Raw genomic sequence first — 10,974 nt, 5'->3', positions numbered from 1 at the left:
TGTGAAGTGGCTGTTTGGTTTCGCCTATGTACCGTGGTTTGGTTTTTAGCCTATGTACCGTGGTACGGTACATAGGCGAAAACCCAAACAGCCACTTCACAGAAGACTTTATCAGCACAGACGACACGCTAACTCAGGATTACAGAGCGCCGTGCATTTGCATTTAAAAGCTACTAACCACACATTTGAAGACAGCGAGGTGAAGATTCTTAGTAGAGAGAAGAGTTGGTTTGAACGGGCGCCAAGGAAGCCATTTTTGTGAAGAAAGAGAACCCTCTTTGAACAGAAATGGTGGTCTGAGATTTAATCTGCCCAAAGTCTATCAGAGTGTATTATCACCTTGGTCACGCCTATCACATGCTAATCAGGCACTTAGCAGTGATGAAGTAGATGCAGCCAGAGAACAATAGGCCTGATTACTGATTACTGGGCCATCTTGAAACTATTAGGTCAGTTTCAGGTGAAACTAGCTATTTACAGATACTCAGGCAGATTCCTTCCTGAGGGCAGGGCTTATGTAACTCAGAGTAGTTTAAATTTCCAGTTCCCGTCCAATTTTTTCACAAATTGAGAATGACTTCCGGATGGGAGCCAAACGCCTTGATTCTGAAAACAGTGTCCAGATGACTACGACTGAAACCTTTTCTACGATAGAACACTCCTGGACGAATGAGGGACTACACCGTCCTATATGTTGTGAACATTCCATGCAGCATATAAAACCCTCTTGGAATAATATCATTGTATGGAAAAAGGGGGTTCAAAGAATACATTTCTGTCCTCATTTATGTCCTCATGTACTTTAGGGTTTTAGATGGTAACTAGCAGTAGTAGCCCAGCACAAATAATGGGTCACTGCAAAGGATGTTCCCATTTCAAAATAATTTTCCACACCCACGAAAGCACTGGCTCCATATTACCAACCAGCACTGGCAAAGCAAAAGTGTCAGCACTTCTGCAAATGCTATGCAGCTAACAAAGCACATACTCAAGTCAGCTTGATGCACGTGCCCTTCTCCTCAAATCAAGCTTTGAGTTTTCATTACCTCCACTGTGCACAAAGATCAGTCAATGTGGAAAAACTACCCAAAATGGCCTTGTTCCTAAATATGACATTAAAGTGATTTGCTTATTTGATCGAATTGGATCACATTTATGTCACATGAGATGTCCAGCATTAGTTTCAGGCAACATTTTACTTGTTTTTTGTTGTACTGACCTCTCAGTCAACTTGAGTAAGATATATGCAGTAACTTCAACAAATTGAATTTTAGAATCCTTAAACTGTCATGCTAAAACCACAAGTGCAGATATAATAACAGCTTAACCTACAACGTTATCACTAATATGCAAATGCTCCAAGGTGTCTGATATGTAAACATTCCAAGGGTTAAGTAGACTGGTATAGTATAGGAGGTATAAAATGTGGCTGTTTGGCAATAAGCAGGGAGAGAAAGGTACAGTAAAATCCCTGCCTTTGGAGTGTGAGCCAGGTATAGTTGGGGAGACCTGAGGTGTAAACTCTCTATGATTGTACTGATCTTGCATCTGTTATATAATTGGAGTTTGGGATGGAACGGATGGGTGCAATCTGATCCGCAGGCCAGTTAAGCAGTTATGTTATGAGGGTACTTGGATGTCTTTCTGGTGTGTGTTACTCTAGTTTGTGTCATTGATTTCACTTCTAATTTAATACATACAGCCATTTTACAGAATGAAACAGGACAATATTTATCAGTTAGTCATTTGCGCACATTGTCAAAACTAATAAACACCACTGGCTCTGTGGTGCTAAGGCAACTACTTCATAGTTCAACAGCTTGAAAGCAATCAGCTCATCTGATTGAAGAAAACCTAACTTAGGAAACGTTAAGAATAATTTATTTATATAACAAAAGGAACCTCCGCTCAACAACTTTATTTAACGGATGCTCTTTGTTTTGATTAGACATCATGGGTGGTTGTTATAATAGATGAGACATGTGGCTCACAGGAAGAGGAAGTCCATCACATCAGGGTGGCCAAGCCTACAGCTGCCTGGATGGTATTAGTGACACTGATGAAGACTTCTAGAGTGATTGTTGTGTGTCCAGGATTATGGCAAATCATTGGATATGGCTAGAGAACTTGAAACTTCTGGGCACTGGTGTTTGGAGGTTAGGCTAGTCTTGTTGGGCTACTAAGACAATGGGGTTGGGGGAATAAGTAAAGCAAGGGGTGGGGGAAGACATCCCAAGGACCCTTTACTGCTCATCCATCTCAGCAAGATCAGAGTTGGAGGAGGGTGGTGTGGATGATTGGAGGTGGTTTGAAACAGGTAGTGGGCTCAGGGTAGAGCCCTGGGGGACGCCACTGGGAACAGGGTCGGGAAGGGTCAGGGTTTCTGGAGCAGACTTTTTGCGTGGTCGGTCCTTGGGGACAGAGAGGGACTCAGGTGCATCTGTGCACATGGGGGTGGAGGGGGCGCTGGCAGGGCCAGTGAGGGCACAGGAGGACAGGGGCGTATCGCTGATAGAGATAGATGGGGGAAACATCCCGATCTTCTGGTTGGTGGCCTCTTGGATGGTGCGCTCAAACTCTCTCACCTCATCCATTGTCATGTCTGGGTTGGAAAAAGATCAATTAAGACCAATGAGAGGAAGGAACTGGGAAAGCATTTTTTTTACTCTTTGTAGACAATTTCAGAGAAAAAAAGGCTGGAACTGTAGCATTCCATAATGTCAAATCATTAGAGCCACAGGCATACCCAGAAAACACACATCAAAGTCAGTACGATGCTGAAAAAAAACAAACTGATAAACAAGTAATGACCATAAACAAGTAATGTTTTTTGTCAGTTAATAACTGACTGTTAATAACTAAGATGTTTCTAGTGTTTATTAGTGTTGCCTTGTTTCTAGATACTTTTTCAAAACCATTGGGGAATTTTGGCAAACTTCAATTATTACATTCTTTACATATTCAACAGTTCATGTATTTGACTCAATGTAGGACAGAATGAGTGGATGTATCTGGACAGTTATATGCAACTGTGACAACTTCATTCACTTCAGTCACCAATGGTTCAAATATGAGACAGAGGAGAGACAGAGGAGGGGCAGTGGAGTAAAGAAACAATGAAAAAGACACATACGCTTGCTTTGTCATGGATCTCTATGTCATCCAGTGAAGATGAGTTTGTTGTGGAATGCTCTTGCTGCTCTTGGCAAACTTTAATGTTGGTTTGCACATGCATTTGTGTCTCGTAATGCCGCACATCATCCAAAGTCATATCTGGAAGAAGGGAGGAGGGGTGGAACGAGGGTTGAAATATTGGTAACTCCTCTATAATGGCACTCCAGTTGACGGACAGGTGGGGAAGGAGAGGGTTAGGTGGCAAAGGTGCATTCCATGGGTGAGTATAGCGTTTTCAACGGATGATTACAGCTTTTTAAAGTCAAAGCTTTAGAGGTCAAAGTGCTAGCTTCCCATGACCCAGAGAGTTTACAGGAGACAGCTAGACAGATCCGAGCCACACCAGGAAGAAGGGAGGACAGGAAGTATGAGGTCAAGAATGTTTCAAGATCAAGGAAAAGCATGAACAATCCACACCCAAAGAAGAGGTTGGATCATTGGAAGCACAAGAAAGCAACACATGGAAGGGTTCACTTATTCCCCAGGCAAAATCATTCCACATCTGAAAAGATTTAGAGAGTTTTGAAGCATACAGGTTATAGGGAGCTGTGTTATAAAGGTTAGTGGTTATAGAGAGGAGAGGAATATGTTTCATGGCAAAGATAAATGGGCTTGTTATCTTTACACCCTTCAGCTATGGAAAAAGCTCAACAGCTGAGTGAATAAATGTGTTTCAGCCACTTATGGCTGCAAACAGGGCTGCCTCTTGTGCAACCAGACTCTCAGAGAAACAGACAGAGGCAGCTTTCATGTTTCAGTAAGTGCATCATTCTTCACGAATGTAAATTTCCAATTATTCCTTCATGCAATTGCAGCCAATTTGTTGGCAAGGTTTATACCCATACACACAGGTTTGGTAAGCATAAATAGGCATTTTTTCTTGCAACTTTATATTTGGCTTTAATATTAAAAATAGTGTCAAATAGAGTTAACATTAGTGGAACAGTATTACAACAAATTCATATGAATTTCTCTAACATGAAACATGAAAGAGTGTGATGTAGAGTTATTTTTGTCGTGCAGGTTTCATTTGAAACAAACACTGACCATGCCTGGACACGTCAGTGCAGTGTTTGTCATTAGTGGGTTAGTGGTGATACCAAGAGGAGGATCCATGCTGTAGGAGAAAGAGCAGGACTGGCAGTGACAGGGTAAGATGCAGGTGGAGGGATTTTTCATGCACACTGACTGGTAAATAAACAGTAATCACACAATAGTAATAATCAGTTATAGTACCATAACACTTCAAGAAGGATTGCAAATCTGAGTACATAAAAATACATGGGAAATTTAAAGGTCTTATGAACTTTGTGTATGTATTCCTTATAGGTTCATATAAGCAGCTATTCACAATCTACAACAATGAAAAGGGATCGCTTCCATCTATGAATTCATAAAATTAAGATGTTCCACGCTTATTCATATAAAAAAGTAAATGCTGTTGTGTAGCCAATGCATTCACTATGACTTGGTGTGAGTAAATAGTTGATTACTGAAAGGTTGAAATGTGCCAATGGCTCTAAATTAGCTGGAGTGTGTAGACAGCAGGACAGTAGAAAAGGGCTGATAGACCTACCAATCCACTCATCCACCCAGGCAAATGCCTGTCTATGTCCCAGCAGCAGCACATCCCGAACCACCTATAACACAACACAATGACCAATGATGAAATAGTTACTCATGCAACATCTTTTTTATCTGTTTATTATTGAATGATATGTTTAAAAGCAAAATATAATTAAAATTCAGGTTGTAGAAGTACGGTCATGGAGACTAAGGTAAAAGTACTTTAACCAGCTACCTCAGAACAAAACCATAGAGAGGCACACTGCCTAACTACATACAATTAACCGTGACATGATGAAGTAACCACTTGTTTTGATGTTTCAGTAATCTAACTGCCAAACAAAAGATGAACCAAACATGTTGAACTAGTCACACATTGTGACAGACTGTGAATGCCATTTGGTATATGTTTTATTATTATTATTATTGTCTACTGACTATTGTCTCTTTCCATTGAACAAGATACGAAAAAAATTGGTATTCGTCGAGACATTCAGAGCAGCACGAACGATTCAAAATTGCAGTCAGCTGAAAAACGTCCAACTGCATTTTTAACAATGACCAAATGGTTTGTGGGACTGGACCAATAAATGACCTTAGCCAAGCAAAGGATAAATGTAAAGATTTATTATTGCAACTTAAAGCCAAGGTTAAACTTGGACTAAAATGAAAGATCTAACATTCATCCCACAGGTGAACTCTCACCTTGTGTACGAACTGCTCCACACGTGTCTGCAGACCCCACACCTCAAACTTCACGGTGACCAGTTTGTAAGAGCACATGATGGGATCCTGGGTGTCCCTCCAGCCCTCCTGAAGAATCCCCCGCGACGTCTTCTCTGACTTGAAATATCGCAAGTCCTGCAATAGGGGGAAAATTAACACACACATACACACGTTTAATATTGCAATAATTAACCCAAACCTTCAGGCATAGTTGTTTCTGTACCCCAGTGGAGAGACGTAAGGGAGAGCCTAAAATTAGATGCATGACTGAATGACGGTATTAAATAACATTCGCATTAACCCCTCTGGTCCTTGGAGAATCTCTATCCAGGCTCATTAGAGCTGAAGCAATCTGTTATCAAACAGCTCTGAAGACAATTACCAGCTCTCACACTTCACAGACTGTGAAGTATAAAAGGCTTTCAGAGTCCAGATGAATGCTGCGTGTGTTGGGAGAGGCATATAAAGCAGCAAGTGCAGCTGCTAGTCCCCAAAGTTTGTATTAGAGCGCGTGTTTGGGCTTCAATAACAAATTTAACAGATAATAAAAATAACAACATCAAGTATGTTATTATCTTCCTCGTGAAGATCCTCATAGGGAGTAACTTTTTCACTGGAAAATATTGGATGTAAAACAATTCAGACACAAAGAAAACATGTGAGTAAGATCACGTGACAGAAACTGAAATCATACTGTTTCATTTAAATCACATTGTTTTACGCCTGCATTTCCAGATTCAACGCTACACTTACAACCCTCCAGTGGTGTTAGCTCCCAATAGCCATGAGCATCTACACACACACACCTACACAAGCTCACCTCAGACTCTTTATAGTAGCGCTCGGGGATCTCATCGTAGGCGATGTCGATGAAACACACCTCCCGCTCCTGCTCCTTCAGTTCGGTGTCAAAGATCTGAAAACAGAACAGATCGGTTTACCAACGCTCACCACAGCCTCTGCCTGCCAATCAGAATCCTCAGAAATAAAAATATACCTCAGAAATGTGTTACAGCTTACATCATCAGATATGTGGCTGGAAAACCTGCCTTTCTGCTCGACTCAAAGGTTGGAAATTATTCATACTGTTACTAACACACACAGTGTATCTTGTCACTCTCTGTCCCCTCAAACACTAGAAACACATATTGTGCTTGCTTACATAGCCATAAGGTGGTGCTCTATGCCCATGCCCTTTTTACTGTGCCAAATGACACATTGCAATTACTGTGTCATATGTTAAGAGACAGTCAGCTGATTGTACAAAATGTGAGTACAACCTTCTTATTCCCTTCTTAGCTTTTATTATTGTTATCATTCTTCACACACACTTACACACTATCTCACATGAGCATCCTTGAACAGAGCTCTCACTACAGTATCTGCCACATCAGAATCAGAAATACTTTATTTCCCCCGAGGGGAAACTCTTTCGTTACAGCTGCTCACTATCACGTCAGTGCACACAGTAATAAGAAGTACTAAGCAACTCAAAATATAATACACTATAATCCAGCTAAGATAAATAAAGAATAAAGTGGATATAAGTATAAAAGCTAAAATAAGTGTAAGTACAAAAAGTGGATTTACAGGTAGTAATAGTGCATTGATGAGTACTGTCACGTTAAGTGTAGCAGATCAACCAGATTATTAGACAGTGGATATTGCACAGCAGTAATATAAGTTGTATAAATATTAATAAATACAGAATATTAAACTGAAAATAGAGTATATTGCACAGGAGTATTAAACATAGAATATTGCACAATATTTCAAGTATATACAGCCACAAGGGAAAGTCTGTGAGTGTGCATTTCAACTGAAGTTAGAGGTCACAGGCTTCATTTAAGTGATTATCTTTAAATTTAAATAAAGGCAGGCTGCTGGGATATATTAAAATGAGTGAAAAAATTCTTACGAAACAGATAAAGGTACACAATAACCTTCCACATTTTATCTTATGTTCAAGAATTGGTCCCTAAAAATGTTTGAGCAAAATGTTGACAAGCGCAAGTCTACTGTACCTTCACATGTAGTGGGCTAAAAGGTGTGGAGTGTAAATTTATTTGAGGACTGCAATAGAAGTCTGAAGATGTTATTCAGTCATTTTAAATCCTGGAATCATACTAGTAGGGGAAGGCAATAAAATCCTCTATAAAAGGTAATTTTATATCGATAGATAGATAGATAGATAGATAGATAGATAGATAGATAGATAGATAGATAGATAGATAGATAGATAGATAGATAGATAGATAGATAGATAGATAGATAGATAGATAGATAGATAGATAGATAGATAGATAGATAGATAGATAGATAGATAGATAGATAGATAGATAGATAGATAGATAGATAGATAGATAGATAGATAGATAGATAGATAGATAGATAGATAGATAGATAGATAGATAGATAGATAGATAGATAGATAGATAGATAGATAGATAGATAGATAGATAGATAGATAGATAGATAGATAGATAGATAGATTAGATAGATAGATAGATAGATAGATAGATAGATAGATAGATAGATAGATAGATAGATAGATAGATAGATATAGATAGATAGATAGATAGATAGATAGATAGATAGATAGATAGATAGATAGATAGATAGATAGATAGATAGATAGATAGATAGATAGATAGATAGATGTACATTTTCTGTATGTATAAATTTCCCCAAGTATTTTACATAAATACGTTAGCTAATGCAGCTTCCGTTTTTTATATTTAGTACATTAGCAGTCATGCCTTCCATCTTTTTGGAGCTTTGCCTCGCAACTGAATGTCAACTTTCTCTCACCGCAGATACATACATCTCTTACCCTCTCCTCCCCCTTTCTCCCTCCCTTTCTTGCTCTCCTTCCCTTCTTTTTTCCTCCTCCCCTCCAAGGGTGCATTCTGTCATTTACAGTGTAGATGAGCACTGCTGGCACAATAAGGGTGATATGTCAGCATGCATGAGTGCAGCCATGCAACAGTAATGGAGACCCGGGATGAAGAGAGAGGGAGAGAGGCAGAGGTGGATGAGATGAGAAATGGAGGAGGTAAACAACGAAAAAGAGATGGGAGGGGAAGGCAGGAGCAAGATAGTGTGTAATAATATCTGCAATGAGCATGTATGCATCAGTTTGCAAAATATAAATACATGAGCATACTAATTAATTGGAAGAGTCCTTGGTTGTCTGTTTCTTGAAGCATTTTCAAACAAAGTAAAAAACTGTTTTTTCCAGTGGTTATTTAGGCACACTAATGTGATGCCGTATTGTACCAAGACAGAGGGAAATGAGAGAGAAACATATCGAAAGTGGTTGGCAGGGTAAAAAGAAAATAAAGAGATAGAATAAAAAGAGAAGGAAAAAACAAAGAGAAGACAACACATTGGCAACCCCATGAATGATAACAGTGTTCCCCAGTGCTAATCAGTAACATGTCACCTTGTTTTGACCTGTAAATGTAGCACCCCTTAAGGCCATTGAGTGCCATTTTGAAAATGCCAGAATGACCAGACCCCCCCCAAAAAAGACACCTACCTACATTCCTACATTGACTTTCACACTAACCGTAGCTCAGTTCCCACTTCTCCCAACATGAAAAAATCTCATAGCATCACTGCTAAAGAATCAATCTGGGCAATCCCAAAGTCTACATACCTTATTCAATGCTATATGCTAATACTATGCACTTTCCTGGTGTGTATGCCAGCATTTGTTGGTATGCTTAATTTTGTCAGTTTTCCACTGTGAATACACTACAAATTCAAAACACAGACAGACAGTATGGTAATTTCAGTACAAAGCAGGGCATTTGTCCAAGCACTTTGAGCTGTATTTCTTGTATGAAGGGTGCTATTTAAATAAAGTTTATTATTTGTCCTAATACGCGCTGCAGCTACGGCCTCTGGAGGCTGATAGTAATCACTGCCTAAATAAAAAATTGGATTGGACTGCACTTCATTATCATCCAAAGGGAAATACACACAAAACATACCAATCTCATTCATGGTACACACAAAAGACAAACATTAACTGAATAAAATTAGGATGGGAGTATTTTCAGAAATATTAGTTTATACAAAAGCTAGGGCACTGCGAATTTGGACATTATTTAAGGAATAGATACATTTTCTGTCCAACAGGAGGAATGCTCTTGATGCTCTTTTCAGTTATTAAAATGCAATGTCTAATTTCAACAAATGGCTCTTCTGGAGGTCATGATCTAAAGTGGCCTTATGGAAAATCCAAGATAATGAAGAACATGTTTCCTTTGCAGGCAATTCCAAGGATGGTCATATTGGATCTCAGTGTATTTCTGATTTCACTGGTTTCACTGACCAGGCACTTGTGCAGGTATTAGGCTGAGACATTACTGCCTTTTGTAATAATAGCTAATAACTGTCTAAACTGGGCGTGGCTTTGAATGTGCATGACTTGTTGGGAGTCTGAAAGCTGAATATATGTGGGTGTAGACTGCAGTGATGCAATGCATCAGTTTCATCTAAAACTGACTGGCCATGTGTTATCACATGTGACCAATAAAAAATAAAAACAACAACAACAACAAAACAAAACAGAACAGTGGAAAAAGGTGCTGCTAAAAGGTTGAAAAAGTAGTATATGTCAAAAGAAAAGAGAAAGAATTAAACAGATGTGTTTTATCATTCTGCCTGCTGTGTAGTTCAGCAGTCCTTGGAGAGCTTACAAGAGCAACATGTGCCTCAGGACACATGTTAAAGCTTGTGTGTGAGTGTGAGTGTGTGCACATATGTACGTGTGTGTCTGACATTGGATGTGGAATTCTGCATGTCATGTACTGTTACTGCAGCCTCCATTCAAACGGTGCATGATGTCCACTCACACACCCACTCATTTCCTGTCCATGATTTTCCTCCCTCACTTATACCATTCCTTCCTTCCTTCCTTCCTTCCTTCCTTCCTCCATCTCTGAATCCTTTCCACTCAGTAAGTCCTTCTTTTTCCAGCTGTTCTTTCTCTTAGGCTTATATACAGCATTAAGACAGCCCGAGTGGACAGATGTATGTTATGCAATCAGAATCCACACATGGGAAAACACTTGTTCAGAGAGAATGTTGTTATATAAAATGTTCAAAACGAAGCATACACAGCTGCATTCATATTATTTCACAGCATCCTTTACAGTAAATACACCTCACATACTCATGAACTGCGTATACAATGTCATAAAACATGCAGTGTCTTGTTTGTTTGCCCTGAAGATGTTACACAAAGTAGTGCAGCTGTATCAGTGAATCATTGACTTGAATGCGCGCGCGTGCGCGTGTGTGTGCGTGTGTGTGTGTGTAGACAATGAAATCTATGTGTCTCAGCTCATATGCACAGGCATCTCAAACTGTCATATGGCATCTAAACACACACACAAACACATATTTATGCAACAGAACTGTGATTTGTCTCAGTTTTTACCCATGAAGTGCATTTGCTCTAGGCAATTTCTGTCGCCTTGTCTCGTCAAACCTAAC

The 10,974-nt window shown here is 39.4% G+C and overlaps 1 protein-coding gene across 4 annotated transcripts in view; it reads right to left on the bottom strand.

The window, feature by feature from the left end:
- Positions 1-1,903: 1,903 nt before the first annotated feature.
- LOC122873480 (cytoplasmic phosphatidylinositol transfer protein 1-like) overlaps positions 1,904-10,974 on the bottom strand; it is a 73,269-nt gene continuing 64,198 nt past the window's right edge. For 3 of the 4 annotated variants that reach the window (XM_044190225.1, XM_044190224.1, XM_044190226.1), the window contains 4 exons: positions 6,287-6,382; positions 5,446-5,601; positions 4,751-4,814; positions 1,904-2,602 (listed from right to left, as the gene is read on the bottom strand). In XM_044190225.1, coding sequence (XP_044046160.1) covers positions 2,244-2,602; positions 4,751-4,814; positions 5,446-5,601; positions 6,287-6,382 — 675 coding nt within the window. In that variant the 3' untranslated portion in view covers positions 1,904-2,243. Of the gene's footprint in view, positions 2,603-3,133; positions 3,274-4,750; positions 4,815-5,445; positions 5,602-6,286; positions 6,383-10,974 lie in introns of all 4 variants that reach the window. The other variant, XM_044190227.1, reaches the window with a different exon arrangement.

The sequence above is a fragment of the Siniperca chuatsi genome, linkage group LG3 (genome assembly GCF_020085105.1).
Source record: "Siniperca chuatsi isolate FFG_IHB_CAS linkage group LG3, ASM2008510v1, whole genome shotgun sequence".
In the NCBI taxonomy this organism is placed as follows: domain Eukaryota; kingdom Metazoa; phylum Chordata; class Actinopteri; order Centrarchiformes; family Sinipercidae; genus Siniperca; species Siniperca chuatsi.
The sequence above is the reverse complement of the archived record's forward strand: the minus strand, read 5'-3'. Positions and strand labels throughout refer to the sequence as shown.